This window comes from Solanum dulcamara, chromosome 6, assembly GCF_947179165.1.
Source record: "Solanum dulcamara chromosome 6, daSolDulc1.2, whole genome shotgun sequence".
NCBI lineage: Eukaryota > Viridiplantae > Streptophyta > Magnoliopsida > Solanales > Solanaceae > Solanum > Solanum dulcamara.
The window spans coordinates 1,196,683-1,213,897 of NC_077242.1; the positions used below are offsets into that span (position 1 = coordinate 1,196,683).

General features: G+C 34.1%; 2 protein-coding genes across 4 annotated transcripts; both read left to right on the plus strand.

Annotated features, from left to right (window-relative positions):
- The first annotated feature begins 3,883 nt into the window (after positions 1 to 3,883).
- On the plus strand, positions 3,884 to 8,999 carry LOC129893403 (uncharacterized). Of its 3 annotated transcripts, none has more exons than XM_055968922.1 (8): positions 3,884 to 4,144; positions 4,874 to 4,930; positions 5,112 to 5,164; positions 6,091 to 6,142; positions 6,553 to 6,615; positions 6,716 to 6,775; positions 7,899 to 7,941; positions 8,425 to 8,999. In XM_055968922.1, the coding sequence occupies exons 1-8, from the start codon at positions 4,033 to 4,035 to the stop codon at positions 8,486 to 8,488; spliced, it is 504 nt and encodes a 167-aa protein (XP_055824897.1). In that variant the 5' UTR covers positions 3,884 to 4,032; the 3' UTR covers positions 8,489 to 8,999. The 3 variants fall into 3 exon arrangements, with proteins under 3 accessions (XP_055824897.1, XP_055824899.1, XP_055824898.1); XM_055968924.1 differs by having other exon boundaries at positions 4,052 to 4,148; XM_055968923.1 differs by lacking the exon at positions 3,884 to 4,144 and adding an exon at positions 4,691 to 4,799.
- A 716-nt stretch (positions 9,000 to 9,715) lies between these two features.
- Positions 9,716 to 17,169, plus strand: LOC129891720 (aconitate hydratase, cytoplasmic-like). Its single transcript, XM_055967177.1, has 20 exons — positions 9,716 to 10,093; positions 10,916 to 11,020; positions 11,157 to 11,317; positions 11,421 to 11,513; positions 11,629 to 11,814; positions 11,980 to 12,141; positions 12,833 to 12,977; positions 13,060 to 13,202; positions 13,303 to 13,359; positions 13,443 to 13,522; positions 13,615 to 13,690; positions 13,900 to 14,085; positions 14,206 to 14,273; positions 14,372 to 14,490; positions 14,663 to 14,784; positions 15,258 to 15,356; positions 15,439 to 15,918; positions 16,061 to 16,159; positions 16,249 to 16,491; positions 16,948 to 17,169. The coding sequence occupies exons 1-20, from the start codon at positions 9,835 to 9,837 to the stop codon at positions 17,014 to 17,016; spliced, it is 2,952 nt and encodes a 983-aa protein (XP_055823152.1). The 5' UTR covers positions 9,716 to 9,834; the 3' UTR covers positions 17,017 to 17,169.
- The last annotated feature ends 46 nt before the right edge of the window (positions 17,170 to 17,215 follow it).

Sequence of the window (17,215 nt, forward strand, 5' to 3'; positions counted from 1 at the left end):
TTGGTCATAAAATTCGATTAGATTTTGAAAATTTGATCTTCAAATATTTTCAAGTTCTGAGTTAGTTTTTGAGATTTCTAGTTCTAGTTATGACATATGAATTTGACAGAATTCAATAATTTTAAGCTTTTAGCTACAAAATCTTATTTGCATACTGAAATCAACTGAATATATATATATATATAATCTAATAATTTGTCTTTTCTAAAATTCTGAAACATAAAATCAAAATTTTGAATTTGCAAATAAAAGTGATTTTTAGTTTTTTTTTACAATATAGTATTGACAAGTAAATTGTGCTAGTACCTGTTTGCTTTATAATAAGACTCAAATCACATGAAAATTAGCTGTTTAATTATTTTCCTCTTTCCTGTCTGTTTCCTTAAATTGGCTACTTCTGCAAGAATTTTTCTACCCAATAATATTTTTTTAATAGAAAAAAAATTAAAAGAAGAAGAAGAAGCCTATAAGCACCTATATTAGTGCTCTTCTTAATTAGTGCATTGCACGTGTAAATTTTTAACATAATTTAAATTATCATATTTAAGTTAAACCTTGTTTTTTTCACACATAACCCCCTTGTTAACAAAAAGTTAATGACATAGGATTACTAATTAAGTTAATTAAAGTGACTTCCATGAAAGCTCAAGTGATAATGATGTCGCCTAGTTAGATTAATCAAATTAACTTTATTAATTATGTCTATGTGTCGACCACCTTAAATTTTTAGATTACAAGGAAAAGTGGCACATTGATTGATGTTTTTATAAATGAAGCTCCAACCATAAATTTTAAAGTTTAAACTTAAAAAATTAAAATTTTTAAACTTGTGATTTTTGAAATTTTATGTTGTGTTTGGAATATATTTTTATTTGATTTTTTCTTTTGAAGTTTTGCAATTTAGAGCAATTTTTGGAAATTACAAAGATTTGAAGATCATATTTTAAAAATTTGATCAATTTCATGACCAGACAAATATTTAAAGATAAATTTTCAAAATATACTCCTAAGTTAAATTTAATGACTTTTGCAAATCAATATAAGTAAATATTTTCTCCATCCCTTTAACAATATTTTAGCTCAAAAAATTATATTCGTTTAATTAGAAAATTTAATTTCTATGTACTGAAATGTATATCATTTTTTTCTACACTATCAATCAAAAGATGACCCAACATCTTTTTTCGATCCAGTTCCTCCACCAACGCGAAACCCCCCCCCCCTCCTGACCCAGTGACACACCAACCAGAAGGTTGGCAGGAAAGGTGACTTTCTTTTTCAAACTGATCTGATTCAGTTTTCACATCCCGTTTACATGCGATTTGGCGGATCATGTGTGTAAGTTATTATTGCAATTAATCTAATTTGATAATAATATAGAAAATAAGTAAATGACATGTTATAACAAATTAAAATTCCCCGGTACAGTATCAAGCTAGACAAGTAAGTTTCTTTAATGAACTAATCTTAGAATGCTTAATAATTACTTCCTCCATCCCATATTAAATGGACATCTTACTAAAACTGTTTGTCCGACCCATATTACTCGATCACTTATTAAATCAAGATAGAATTAATTAACCTTTTTCTGTTTTACCCCTACAATTAACATGATATTTTAAATGTAAACAATTCTTAATGCTAAGCTATTTTTATACTCTATGTATATTGCATTGATATAAACAAAGGGCAAAATGATAAAGTCTTCTAATGTATTAATGATTTTTTAATCACCGTGTTAAGTTAAAAATATCCATTTAATATAAGACAAAGATAATAATAATTGGCATCAAAGAAAAAACAGGACAATCCAATGCATTAAACTTTTGTTACTTGAGTTTGTTGTACCCTTAAAAATTGTAACCTGTATTTTTTTATAAGAAGATATTTTCATATTTAAATTTGTGATCTTAGTTACGAAAAGACTTCCCTTAATAGTTGGTTAAAATAGTCAAACAAAAGAGAAAAGAGACGTGCAACTTTTGCATAGTAAAAAAAGACCAAATTAAAGTGTAAAAGCATGTGTTCAACATGATGACAGAGACATCTTAATTTGTAAAACAGAGAAAACAAATAAATGAAAAAGACATATATATATATATTTACATTAACTTACCATTTGAGAGAAAAGAAGAGTAGCCGTCATTCAATGTATCTGTCTGATTATGAAGACAAATACATATTTTGCACTTTTCACGTTTAATTAGTTAAGTTTTTTGAAAAAAATAATTTCTTCAAAATGAAGAAAATAATTGTTCTAATGAAATAGGGAAACAAATTTGCAAAAATAATTTCTTCAAAATGAAGAAAATAATTGTTCTAATGAAATAGGGAAACAAATTTGCATTAATAGTGTTCTCTCCACAATTTTTTTTTTACTCCATCACTCTCCTTTTCAGTGACAAAGTCATAATTCTTATTAAGGAGATTGAAAAATATAAAGAAGTAAAAAATACATAAAAAACATTAGATAATATAATTTTTTATCGAAGACGATTCATCCCTTTGTCCATACCTTCATATCTCCTATCTTTCATAGTATTATCTAGATTTAAGTATCAAACACACAAAAAAAAGTACGAAACACCCTTATTTTTTTAAATAAAAATTTTCCATAAAAATATTTGTCTTTAAGTTTGGTGATCTTACATCAAAATTTTCTTTAATTTATAATTTTAAATATGCAAAGTAAAAAGTTAAAATTTAAAAATTATTAAAAATATTAACTTTTAAAACAAAATATTTAAAAATATAAGATAAATAAATTGAAACGTATTTAGTTACGTAAATTGGGAGTACATTAAAGATTGACGTAACTAGATTCCTTTCCTCCACTCTCTTTTTTTTCCCACTAATACGTACTAGTATTAATTAGTATAATATTTATTTACTTTTTTAAATTCTTTATTGGCAAAATTTATTTATTTTTCCATTCTTTTCAGAGAATTAAAAAAATAAAATAAGTTGGCGGCTGTCAAACAGATCTGCGGCCGCCACTCTGGCCAACATGTCTACTTTCACGCATATCCATGAATTATTTAAGAAAAAACATATTGCATGAATACATTCACTTGTCTTTTTGAAAAAAATAGGAAAAAAATTTAAATATATCATTCGAAAAGATTTATTTATATTGTTCACCAGAAGTTGGATTTTTCCAAGCTACTGTTATTATAAAAGGAATTCATTCATAGTATTATTTTATAACAATCTAATTTAATGGTTTTACAAAATCATTTTATGCACATGGCCAACGTTGATTTGGCCATGCCATTTATTAAATCATAACAAACCCCAACCAAAATTCTTCTACAACCACATTTTATTGGTGGAATTGAGTATTTTTGAATAGATTATTTTAATTTGGTGTATTTTTACATAAATTTTGTAGTGTTAAGAGTTAAAATCATTATATTTCTACTATTTTTTGAATTACAAAAATTCCTTAAAATTTATGAATTTCAAATACATTAGTAGACTTCCGGATATATCAACAAACATCTAGATATATAGGAAAGGAATGTATTCGAGAGGGAAGGGATGTATCAGAGAAGGGATAGAGATGTACCAGAGAGAGGATGAAACATGTGGATACTAAGGAAAGAATATATCCGAGAGGGGAGAAATGTATCCGAAAGGGGATGGAGATGTATCAGCGAGAGGGAAGTGATGTATCAGAAAGGAGATTTTTGAAATTTTTTAAATGATAGAAAATTTTAGAAATTACTATAAAATAAGATGTATGTTTGGATAATTTTCCTTTAATTTAATCGATGAGATGAACGACTATGTTAATTAGACAAAAGAAGAAAGAAAATAACACGGGCTGAGTACAGTGGGCTGAATGCCCCATAGCCCAATTTGTATAGAGCCCAAGTTTCTTTCCATCGCTCTATAGGCCCACTATTTTGGGTTAACAGCCCAAGTCAAAGATATCAGAAACTGGAAATGTACAATAGTTCTTTTCGTGAAAAACCAATTCTGCAGTAAATCGGAGAAAATACTGAGATTTCCAAAAAATAAATTTTAAAAATGTCGAAATTGTGGGCGAAGTTTGCAGGTTTATTCAGCAGCAAGAATTTTATGGGAATCGACAAAGTAGGCAATCGCTATTTTAAAAGAATAGAGGAGCTTGATGGTGTCAGTAAGTGGGTTTCGTTTCTTTACTTTCAATTAATACCAATTTGATTTTTGTAGTTTAATTTTTTGTTTGATCAATGAGGAAATAGTGTGGGATTCAGTTTATGTATTTGTCATTAAAATTGTGGTGATTTTAGTACTCACCCGGTTTCAATTTGTTTGTATCACATTTTTTTTGAAACCACACAAAAAAAAGAGTGTGATAAACAAATTGAAACGGAGGGAGAACCTTTTTTTTTTTTCATTGAACTTTCTTACCTTTTGTTTTGGCTATTATTTTGTCGTTAAGATCATTTGGAATTTGAAAGTTGAGAACTTGAAGTGAATGAAGTGAGGTGATTTTGCAACAAAAAAAAAATGGTGTACAAAGCATAAGACATTCACCAGGGTCCTAGGAAGGGCCACACCCCAAGGGGATGTGAGCATTAGTGATTTGAACCCGTGACAGTGATTTTGCGTGAGGAGCATTGGGAAATTAGAAAAAGAATTACTTACCTAGTATAACTGTTCCAAATATCCCGCCGTTCAAAAAGTGCTGTTTTTATTGGGGGTAGGGGAAGTGGAAATGAGGGAGGGGATTCCAAGGTGGGGAATCGAAGTTCAGGTAGATCAAAGTAGTCAACCAACTGACCTACTAAGATTTCTCCATTCAAAAAGGTGTATGTAGGATGACCTTGGTTTTTATTATGTTATCTACTTAAGAACTTTATGTGATATTGTTATATTTTGTTAGTGAAGGAAAAGAGATGGGTGACATTCAAAGGAGAGGAAGATCCAACCTCCATTCCAGGTATGCCCTATTGGGAGAAACACTATCCAGCTCTAAATCTTGTTTTAAGTCTAAGTATCAGCCCCTTCTCCATCATGTTAATATGTCGTGAAGAAAAACGATCGGCTGATATTATTAACCTTTCATGTTACACTACCACTTCATTTATTGCCATTAAGTAGTTACGGTTGATTGATTGCAGTTGAATGGATATGTTGGTTGAATGGACAACGGAAGAGTGCTCCAACTCCAGAGGTATTCTTTGACCCTTAATGTTGCTCATAATTTATTGACCATCCCTAACTAGCATTGTCTTTTCTTTGTATGAATTGTTCTTGTTCAAGAATAGCACTGATACCCCTTTATCAACATCATGGACAGAATTATAGAATACGTGTTAATAAACCGAACACTTTAGCTCTTCTTTTCATATTTGGAATGAACACAGGCAAAATCGTGTTGTTGTATAAACTATATGAAACATCAGTTTGAGACGACAATATTAGAGTATAGGAAAATTTATTGCTTTTGCAGCAATCCATATCTCTTGCCCTGTCTGCTACTCTAATGAATTCTTAGATATATAATCACTTAATATTTTCTTTCTAATTTGATTAGATAGGTAAATAATTTCATTAGAAAACATAGGAGGGGAATGGACCGATATGCATTTAACCAGAGTCTAATTTTCAAAAGCAAGCCAGCAAAAGTCCCATAAACCTCTTTTGCTTCTTTTGTCATTAGTTTCAGCTCCAGGCTGCTATTTCAGTTTTCATTATGTTTTTTTTTAATTTTAATTTTAACATCTTATGGTACTTGAAACACTAAGTGGGTTTTCCTTCTTGTGGTTCTTGTTTGTTGTGCCATTTCGTTTATGCCTTTGTGGCCATGTCCAATTAATTGAACAAAGGCCCTTGTATATATCGTGCAATCTAGTTGAGGTGCTTCTACTATTACATTCGCTGTAAAAGAAAAAGATTGCAAAGCTTGTCAAATATTTGCCTTCAACTAAGTTCTGGAACTTATGTGATTAAAGTAAGACAGAGATTGTCACTTTTAGCATATGTTTTTCATTATTCAGAGATGCATCCTTTCAAATGTAAGTATGTGCTGAACTGTATTTAATTTTGCTTAAGTTAGTTCCTGGACTATATTTTGATGGTTATATATTTTTTTACCAGGAAATGGCTGAGTTGGAAGCCAGAAGGGAATTTGTTAAGCTTAATATTGCTCGTAAGTTTTCCAATTTTATGTCTCTGTTTTGTTCATGGATTTGTTGTAACTGCTCTTGAAAAAACAACTCTAATATACTTACTCCTAACACTTGGATATTTAAGTTTATAAGAGAAGATAGAAAGAAGCTCTTCATTCAACTTCTAGATGGTTGAACTTTCACAAAAAATTCTGCTTTTGGCCCATTTTGACCCTGGGCTGGAGCCAAAATAAGTTTAGGTGCTTAAACTTCTGGGTCACCTTGGATTTATTTTCTTTCCTACTTTATATTTTTAAAAGTTGGGTTCTCTTCTGGTCGGAGAATTTTCAATCTTACATGCTTTCTTAAGACGCACTTTGGTGATCATTGGATTGGCTACCTGTAGGACGATTACCTTTCTGATAATATATTATCTTTTTGTTGCTCTAAGGTCTCAAGAAGGAAGAGGAGGAAAGAATGGCCAAAGAAGGCAAGAGGAAAGCCACAAACATTGGTAAGTTGCGTACTACAGTTTTACAGATCCTTTGAAGGGGAAGCAAATTGCTACTTGAACTGCATGACATTCATTCCTCTTCATCTTGTCCGATTCCCAGGTAAAGCTGATGGTCCAGATTTAAACAGTTTTGTTCAACAATTTCCAGATGCTTCAAAAGGTATCACTCTATCCTACAAAAGTACCCATGTCCAATTGTCCATTCTTTAAGCTAGGGCCTGTTTGGTTTTTCAATCAATACTTTTTAAGAAACCAAAACAAATGGTTGCAAAATTATTTCTCCTCTTTCGTTTCTGACACAGAAGATGTTCTCAGAGAGCAGTCAGTTGTGAGAGAACAAAGATAGTGGTCGTGTGACTTCCTTTTTGCAAATTGCACTTCCTCCAATGATATTCACTTTGTTAACCTTATGAACCTTTAATAGGAAACTTAGTGACCTCTACATGAGAAAAGACTTGAAGGTTATTTTACATGCATTTGAAACGGCGGATATCATGTATGGATTGTGTGCATACATCCGTGGTATGTGCCAGTCTTTGTAATTGAGAGTAGATTATGGGACTAATGGAGAGGTTTTTTTTTGTGTGTAACATGTTAGAGGGTGTTTTGCTTTGCCTACAAGATGCGCCTCTGTAATACCACAAGGAGTATAGGACATTCAAATTATAATATGGAATACTATAGTGCCTAAATTATTAAAAGGGATATCATTATGCTGAATACCTTATTATTCCACATAAATGGTAGTATTGTTTATCATCCATTCATATGATAACCTTTAATTAAATAGCAACTTGGTGCTTAACTGCGCAACTAATTCCTTACTTGAATGCTATAACATGTGAATGCCCATTTGTTATTACTAGTTGCCTGTCTTGAGTAATATAGATGTGATGTGTGTCCCCCTTTTTGCAAAATTGCTCACGTACAGTAAGCGGTTTAAATCAATCTAATGGTGCGACCAATGCCTAAAATTACAATCATTTCAAATACAGTGTTTTAATTAATGCCTAATAATTCTATACAGTGTTTTACTATCAAACCGAATAGTTTTCGCTTTTGCCTCCCCCCCTCCCCCTCCCTTTTATTTATTTATTTATTTTTGCCTGGAACTAAGCAGTAGTTTTTATTGTTTGTGATACATTAACGTCTTATGTTAATCCATATAACAAGACATCTTTTTGTTCTGCAACAGTTCTCCGTTCCTATTCTTATTATTCTCTTCAGCTAATTTATGCCAATTGTTTCTGGATTTTGTTTTAATTGCATCTTCGTTTCTGAAGGTGATACAAACGCAGAAGCCTCTGATACACAGAATGAAAAAAGGTGAGTCAAAGCAATAAATTTTTTCAGTATGAGACTGCTTTTCTAGGTTTTCACTATTGTAATCATTAATGACAAAAAAGGAAAAAGTAAAGACGTGAAAAGGAAAGTGGAGGATAAGTGAGAAATAGTCCTCAGATAATTCTCAGTGCGACCTATGAATTTGACTGTGTTATTTTGTTCTCCTGCTTATAAAATTTGCATATTGTGTAATATAGACATGCAAGACCAAAAGAAACTGAAGCAGCAACGTGCTTGTCGTTTCAGACAACAGATACAAAAAGTTCTCTTGTTTGTACACTTGTTGTTTTGATCTACCCTTCTCTCGATCCACCTAACCAATGCTGGAAACCACAGTTCTTTTTATGATTTAAATTCTCACTTGTGGAAATAAGCTTACATAGAATGAATGATAACAGTATGACTAATTATTAGACAATCTAATGGTCATCGACAACGACTTAAATGTATCTTGTTTGTTTCCAGGTCGTCAGAGCCAACTGGTTCCGGTGAATCTTTTAGACCAGGAACATGGCAACCTCCTACCTGAGATCACTCAGATTCAATGGCAGCCTTTAGTTTTCTCTTGATGTTCAATTCTAAGGACATCAGATGACTGCAGAAGTTGAATACAAAGAACAGCCACACGTAGTGTGGCAGTCTCATTCTCTCTCCACACTGATGTTTGCCCCGAATTATTGTTCCGTCCTTCCTGTTACCTGTTCCAGGGTCTTTCCATTTTTGATAGAACTACAACTTTTAGATTAGTAATCCTCATATTGTCAAATCTGCACTATGCTCTTTACCCTTAGATGTACTATAAAGTTCTGCTGTATTGATTTGATAAGATCTTAACAGAAGAAAAATAACAAAAACATACTCAGTGTTATCCCACAAGTGGGGTCTGGGAGAGTAGAGTACATGCAGACCTTACCGTTGCCATGGAAGGTAAAAAGGCAGTTTCCGATAGAAAAGTGTATTCTATATATTGGGAGTATTATACACTAATATTCAATGACTTGTTTGCTTAGCTTTTCTATATTATGTGAAAAGTTAAAATTGAGCTCGGCCATCCGACAGTTTTTGTGACTAATTCGTGTTTGTGATAATTGTTTATATGTAATCTTGTGAAGTGGTAGAGATAAAGTCATGAGAAGTGGTTAATTTTTTTTCCGCCACATAGTGTTCGTATCCATTTTCTGGCTCAATTAATTCGAGTTTGTGCTCGAATCCTTGGGATAAAGTGCCTCGTATCAAAATGATTCTATTTTTAGAAATTGAATTGAGACTCTGATTAACGATGAAGGGATATTTTTCATTGAATAGAGTGCAAAAGGATTTCCAATTCTTCCTCGTTTGTTTTTTCATGTTCAAATTGGAACATTTGGGAAGATTAAACAAGTTGAGACAATGAAAAGATCACAATTTAACCTGAATCTTAGATGGTTTGAACAAAACAATAGTAGTATTAAAATATCTAATCAATCCAATCCAACCCAAAAGTTCATTTTTATGCAACGTATCCATTGATATATCCAAATATAATCGCTCTTAATTTAACCGTAACTAATTTCCTTTTTTATTTTTGTGTGTGTTTATTTCTTTTTAATAAAAACTCTATTTCTATCGAGGAACGGAGGAGGAGTTAGTAAATGTTACATTATTTATATATAATTAAAAAATAAAGACTAACAGATGTTGAATATTTGAATTTTTTATATGTTTATTGCTCCATATTTTGAAATTAAAAATTTGAGTCCTTCCCAGGTCTCGCCAGGTCCTTCTACATATTTCCCCATGGTACAGCGGCAAACATTTTGCTATATATAGCAAACAAAAAAAGGAGGAGATAAATGATAAAACTCTTGCTTTCGTGTTCAGGTGGAAAATGTGATCATGTATTTATCCACTTACCCTTCTTCATCATTTGTTCGAGCTTCTTCGTCTACTTCTACTTCAGCTATTTCTAGAATCTTCTTCTCATTTTCCCGCCAAATTCAACCTGCGCTGTTTTCTGTTACTACTACTTACCGATCACTCAGGTGCTCTGTTCCTCGCTGGAGTAATTACGGCGTCAATCGTCGTTTTCCGATCACTTTAAAGGCTCAGATTAGTACCGACAGTCCAGTTGTTGAACGCAACACCACTGCTATGGGTATATCTTCCAATTTAACTATCTGCATTTCAATTTGTTTATTGACTTGACAAGTAGTTTAACAAAGCCAAACAACTTTTGAATATGATACTCTTAAACTAAATATAATTAAAATGTCATTTAATTTTGTGATCTAAAATATGCAAACATATTAAGTTAGAATTAAACAGCTGCAAACAAATATTCCTTTTAAATAGACTAAAAATAAATTAAAATTGAATTTGTGATCAACTTCCTCATGCTCCTGTTTGTAGTATTCCTCTTTTTCTTTTTTTTAAAAAATATTTTTGGTTTCAAGTATTCAATTTAAAACAATTATACCTGTGCTTACTAAGTAAGAATAATTATACCACAGAAATGAAGATGCATGGCAACTATTACCATAGATATTTGGAAAGAAATTTATTGATAGCTTGAGGTGGTTGAAATGCATTCGCTTATGAAGTTGTTACTAAGTATTTATCTTATGCTTCTTTTCTATGCAACTTCTGCACATATATAGTGATCTTTGATATATTGAAAGATTGACCATATTGCACCTTAATCCTTCTAATATTACTTAACCGATTTTTTAATTAACTTGATTTTTTTTTAGCAAGAATAGGTGTAATTGGGATTGGAACTAAGTCTTTTATGGTTTACATGCATAGCAAGGCTGTGGGTGTCCATGTCAATGTCTTCCCTTTCGAATTTGGAATTGGCATGTCATCTGATGCAAATTTTGCTGCTGAAACCCTTCTACATGAATTTTGTGACATATGATTCTTTAGTTTTGTCTAAGAGATCTTATATCAAATTATCTTTTAATTTTTTTTTTATCAGCTTCAGAGCATCCTTTCAAAGGAATATTTACTAGTCTTCCCAAGCCTGGAGGTGGCGAGTTTGGGAAATTCTACAGTCTTCCTGCTCTAAATGATCCAAGGATTGGTATGCAGTCAAATGATTTTGCTATATTTAAGTTGAACCCCTGTAATGATTATCTAGTTCTCGCATTTAATATTGATTGTCCTTGTTGTGAAGCCAACATTATAGAATTTTCTGCATTTCATTTCTTGTGATGCAGACAAGCTGCCTTTTTCTATAAGGATACTATTGGAATCTGCTATACGGAATTGTGACAATTTCCATGTATCCAAGGATGACGTTGAGAAGATCCTGGACTGGGAAAATACTGCACCAAAGCAAGTTGAAATTCCATTTAAGCCTGCCCGTGTGTTACTGCAGGTGAAAAGGAAAAAATGTTGTGATGAGTTAAGATTGTAGAATTAACAGATTTATGATTTGGAATTCTTGCTCTCTTTCAATATGCTTTTAATGATGTAATTAGGATTTTACTGGAGTGCCATCTGTGGTTGATCTCGCATCTATGCGTGATGCAATGAAGGAGCTTGGTAGTGATCCTGACAAGATCAATCCTTTGGTACATCTCTTGTTCAGCGCGTTCCTAGATTGGTCAAGACCTCTATTTCTTTGCGGAGGGTGGTAGTGGTTCTTTGTTTCTCATCTGTATATTGAGATATTGATAATCTATCCAGGTTCCAGTTGACCTTGTAATTGACCACTCGGTGCAAGTTGATGTCGCTAGGTCGGAAAATGCTTTGCAGGCTAATATGGACATTGAATTCCAGAGAAACAAAGAGAGGTTTGCTTTTCTCAGATGGGGGTCCACCACCTTCCGCAACATGCTTGTTGTTCCTCCGGGTTCTGGCATTGTTCACCAGGTATCATCATGCTTTTTTTTTCTTTAATATAAGAAAATAAATGAATAGAGGTCTAATGTATGTTGCTGCCAAGGTATTAACCTGTATTAAAAGTGTTGTTCTAGTTTTACCTTCTGCTTACGACTTCTTGTTTGCTTCCTTATTCTCCTCTCAACGATTCCATAGGTTAACTTGGAGTACCTTGGACGAGTAGTTTTCAACTCAGATGGTGTACTTTATCCTGATAGTCTAGTGGGGACTGACTCTCACACAACAATGATTGATGGATTAGGAGTTGCTGGATGGGGAGTAGGTGGCATTGAAGCAGAGGCAACAATGCTTGGCCAGGTATTTAATTTGTTTCAACTTCCATGTAATTTTCTGCTCCATCCTATATAGTTGTACTATTATGTTAGTATATGATATCTCCCAGCCTGTAATCCTGCTATGAATCAACACTCCCCTTCATTTGTTGTCGCTGCAATGATTCCTTGAATGCCAAGGTGAGACTTTCCCCTTAAGACATACTTTCCTTGTCAGAATATCTTTGCCTATTAACTTATACTTCTTGTTGTCACTTGTCAGATCAATCATCACTTTACAATTTCAATACTGTATCTATTTATTGGCATTCAAACGTTTTCAAGATTGATAAGCATTTTTTAGCAAAAGGGAACATCACCCTAAAAGAAATCTTAAGGTTTTATGGTTACTGATGAATTTCTTTTTTTTCTCGCTTGTTAATAACAAAGTCTACTTTTATAATAGGTGATGTCCCCTTTTGCTAGAATATATCTTGGTTGAGAACCTGGGGTGTCGTTATTGATGATCATGATGCTCCTGCCCTCAGCTTTAATCCTATGGATGAGAGAACATTAATTTCCTAAATAATTTAGTGGCTGCTTACTCGCTTAGTGTCCTGATTGTACCATATAAATTTCTATTAGCATCTGTATTTTTACGGTATTGCATGTAGTCCCTTGATAACCACTACCATTAAATTAACTTGATTTTTTCCCCTTCTTTATTATTCTGACAGTCAATGAGCATGGTTTTGCCTGGTGTTGTCGGCTTTAGAATGAGTGGAAAATTGCGTGATGGGGTGACAGCTACTGATTTGGTCTTAACTGTAACTCAAATGTTAAGAAAGCACGGTGTTGTTGGAAAGTTCGTGGAGTTCTACGGTATGTATCGCTCTGGCTCTTTTAAAATGGAAAAGCGAATGTCTTCTCTACATGTGGCTCATTTAGTTTCTTTGGTATATAGGACCAGGACTAGCTTCACTATCATTGGCTGATAGGGCAACAATTGCAAATATGTCTCCCGAGTACGGAGCTACCATGGGTTTCTTCCCGGTAGATCATATGACATTACAGTACCTTAGATTAACTGGACGGAGCGAGGAAACAGTTAGGTTTTCCCTCTTTTTTTCTTCTTTAATTGTGGTCTGCTTAAATAATAAAATGCTCAGATATTTCGAACAGTCTCATTTCTTTGTATGATGATTAGATAACAATGATTGAGGAGTACTTGCGGGCAAACAAAATGTTTGTTGACTACAGCGAGGTAAATTTATACTACAATGTTATCCTCATATCTTAATGTTCAACTTTTGTGATGTAACTCAGCAGTATAATATTACAATACAGCCTCAAGAGGAGAGAGTTTACTCGTCTTATTTGGAATTGGAACTTGCTGATGTTGAACCCTGTGTCTCGGGACCAAAAAGGTAGTAATATTTGTAACTGTGTTCAGATACCAATTTATTGTTTAGCTCATTCTTAGATCCTATCCAGCATTCTGACTGTTTTCATTTCTCAGGCCAAATGACCGTGTCCCTCTCAAAGATATGAAAGCTGATTGGCATGCATGCCTCGATAACAAACAAGGATTCAAGGTCATTTTATCCTCGGCGAACATTTTGAATTTTGAGATATTCTTTTCCCTTTTCTTTTTTACCTAGAACATGAAAATCATGATTGATGAAGCATCAATTCAGTTTAGGAGCTGACACAAGAACACTATAGAAGTGTTTACCGGTAAAATAAATATGCCATGAAGTGTTGAACGGTATAATAAATAAGCACTTTCATTCTAATCATGCAGGGATTTGCTGTACCCAAGCAGGAGCAAGATAAAGTGGCAAAATTCACATTTCATGGACTGCCTGCTGAACTTAAGCATGGTAGTGTAGTTATAGCTGCCATAACGAGCTGCACAAATACTTCTAATCCTAGTGTCATGCTTGGAGCTGGTCTTGTTGCAAAAAAAGCATGTGAATTAGGTTTGGAGGTTAGTTTAGTGCCTAAACTAATGTTGCAGGCCTCATAGTTTGTCATGTGGCGTTTACGTAGCTAAATTAGTTACAGATGGAGCATGCTTCTGAAGTTAACTTATCTGATTATTTAACAGGTTAAACCATGGATAAAAACAAGTCTGGCTCCAGGTTCAGGGGCTGTTACAAAATACCTCCATAAGAGGTAAAGTTTGTGATCAATTGTTACTTATCGTGGTCATTCCTGTGGCCCTGAACATTATCTTTGTTCTCCCTGAATTAATGTGTGACCTTGTATTGCAGTGGCCTAGAAAACTACCTGAACCAGCAGGGCTTCAATCTTGTTGGCTATGGTTGCACAACATGTATTGGTAATTCTGGAGATCTTGATGAATCAGTTGCTTCTGCCATCACCGACAATGGTAATGTTCTATTTTACCACTTAACCCTTGCTATATTTCCTTTAAAGTACTGTCCAATCTGTAGTAATTTCACATGTTGCTCCAGTGGCATTTAGGCTGCTTTAGCAGGTCATGTTTTAGCAAGAAAAAATGATTGCCTATGTTGATGATGTGTCTTGGGATCCTTTTGCAGAAATTGTAGCTGCAGCTGTGCTTTCTGGAAATCGGAACTTTGAAGGCCGTGTTCACCCTCTAACAAGAGCTAATTATCTTGCTTCGCCACCGCTAGTTGTTGCATATGCGCTTGCGGGAACGGTATGCTAAGATGAATTAGTTGGGGACCTGTCCCTCATTTTCTTAGATTGATACCCGTGGTAATCATGGAACTCCAAATTCTACAATATGGTTTATTGAAATACTATCTTTTGGGCATAATTTGCTGAAGGAGCGAACTTTCTGTGCTGAGATAGTTTCTTTCTGTGCTCCATTTTTCATTGGCTACTCTCAAATAGTAGCCTTCAGTTTCACTAAATGTGCCAACTAGAGCTGTTCCAGCCTTGTTTAGCATTTTTCTTCTGATAGAGTTTATTACTTGCTGCTCTCTGCTGCTAGTGTTTTGTTTCACTTATTTTTTTATTCTTATTTGGCCAGCCAAGATTTCTCTTCTTTTTTTTCTTATAAAGGGTGGAGGGAGGGGTTTGTTTCCGAGTCTTGCTTCTAATCACTAGGATTACCTACTCTGCTTGCAGGTTTCTAATAGTTAAAATTCTTTCAACTATATTTTTCAGATGGACATTGATTTCGAGAAGGAGCCTGTTGGAATTGGAAAAGATGGAAGAAGTGTTTACATAAAGGATATATGGCCTAGCAATAAAGAAATAGCAGAGGTATTTATCTATTGCGGTCCTCAATAAGCAATGAATTAACTCCATGGTCCTTGAAATATGACTAAAAGCAATTTTTCTGTAGGTGGTTCAATCAAGTGTGCTCCCTGAGATGTTTAAGAGCACTTACGAAGCTATTACTCAGGGAAATCCTTTCTGGAATCAACTGTTGGTTCCATCATCAAATCTCTATGCATGGGATCCAAATTCAACCTATATTCATCAACCCCCATATTTCAAGGGCATGAGTGTGGACCCTCCGGGTCCTCATGGGGCGAAGGACGCCTTCTGCTTATTGAACTTTGGTGATAGTATCACCACTGACCATATCTCACCAGCAGGTAGCATTCACAAGGATAGTCCTGCAGCTAAGTATCTTATGGAGCGTGGAGTTCAGCGGAGGGACTTCAATTCATATGGCAGCCGACGTGGAAATGATGAGGTGATGGCTAGAGGTACTTTTGCTAACATTCGCATCATCAACAAGCTCTTGAATGGGGAAGTCGGTCCAAAGACCATTCACATACCGACAGGGGAGAAACTGTACGTGTATGATGCAGCAATGGTGAGTTACAATGTCTATTCAGGAAATATTCCACTATTGTTTGGCTAAGAGTCTGCATATTCTGTGGACACAGGATGTTCCTCTTATTTGTTCTACTATGTAATGAATAATGTTCCGTTATGCTATATTGAATTACGTGCAGAGATACAAATCTGAGGGGCACGACACCATTGTTCTTGCTGGAGCAGAATACGGGAGTGGGAGTTCCCGTGATTGGGCTGCTAAGGGGCCAATGCTACTAGTAAGTATTTTAGTCTAGTTTCTGAGGTTCAGATTGTCTTTTTTCTGTTCTTTTTCTGTATGGATGTTACATTATTGTTCTTGAAACAGGGAGTAAAAGCAGTAATAGCTAAAAGCTTTGAGAGGATTCATCGCAGCAACCTGGTTGGAATGGGCCTTATTCCACTTTCCTTTAAGCCTGGTGAGGATGCAGAAACACTAGATTTGACTGGTCACGAGCGTTACACTATTGACCTTCCACAGAAGATTTCTGATATAAGGCCCAGACAAGATGTTACTGTGACTACTGATAGTGGAAAATCTTTCACATGTACTCTTAGATTTGACACACAGGTATGTATTTTGTTTCTACTGTATATTGCAACCTTTTTATCCTAGTCTAGTGTGTTGAATAAGTAAAATGTTCAAGTAAATGATCAAATTAGGTTTTCAGATGTTAAACTGGAATGCAATTGAATAAGTTTGCACTTCATTTTCTTATTTCATATACTAGTGAAAGCTGCATTAGTTGGGTCGTCACAATTCTTGACGTTTTGTATGATCCCTTGAGGATTAATAGACAAAAGAGGACATGACTCGTTTACCATCTGTATTCTGGTAGTTCTTTGTAGAGCACATCCCTCGACATTATCAACTTGTTATGTTTAAGCGAGACCTTTATCAACTTATTATGATTAAGTGGGAGAAGTCTATGTGCAAACATATATTATGTACACTGTAAATACTCAGTGCGAGATAACTTCTCTCCATATCATGATAGCTCATATATTTGTTGATTTGGAATTGTAGGTTGAGCTGGCATATTTTGAGCATGGTGGCATCCTTCCTTACGTCATTCGGAACTTGAGTAAACAGTGAACTACTGCCTGAAGGCTCAAATTGCTGTACAACATGTTTTGCCTATGCTAGTTAGCGTTGCTCAAGAAGATGGAAGTCCTGAACTTGTCTAGTATATAAAAGATAAATATGGGTTGTAAATGTTTTATGATTGTTAATATAGATATAGGGGTTGTAAATATTTTAGAATTATTAATCACAAGCAACTGCGTGTAATAAA

Coding starts and splice junctions, on each gene's coding strand:
- LOC129893403 (XM_055968922.1), top strand. CDS start 4,033: ATGTCGAAATTGTGGGCGAAGTTTGCAGGTTTATTCAGCAGCAAGAAT. Junction 4,145..4,873: donor AGAGGAGCTTGATGGTGTCA/GTAAGTGGGTTT, acceptor ATATTTTGTTAG/TGAAGGAAAAGAGATGGGTG. Junction 6,616..6,715: donor GAGGAAAGCCACAAACATTG/GTAAGTTGCGTA, acceptor TCCGATTCCCAG/GTAAAGCTGATGGTCCAGAT.
- LOC129891720 (XM_055967177.1), top strand. CDS start 9,835: ATGTATTTATCCACTTACCCTTCTTCATCATTTGTTCGAGCTTCTTCG. Junction 14,086..14,205: donor CATGTGAATTAGGTTTGGAG/GTTAGTTTAGTG, acceptor ATTATTTAACAG/GTTAAACCATGGATAAAAAC. Junction 16,492..16,947: donor CTCTTAGATTTGACACACAG/GTATGTATTTTG, acceptor TTGGAATTGTAG/GTTGAGCTGGCATATTTTGA.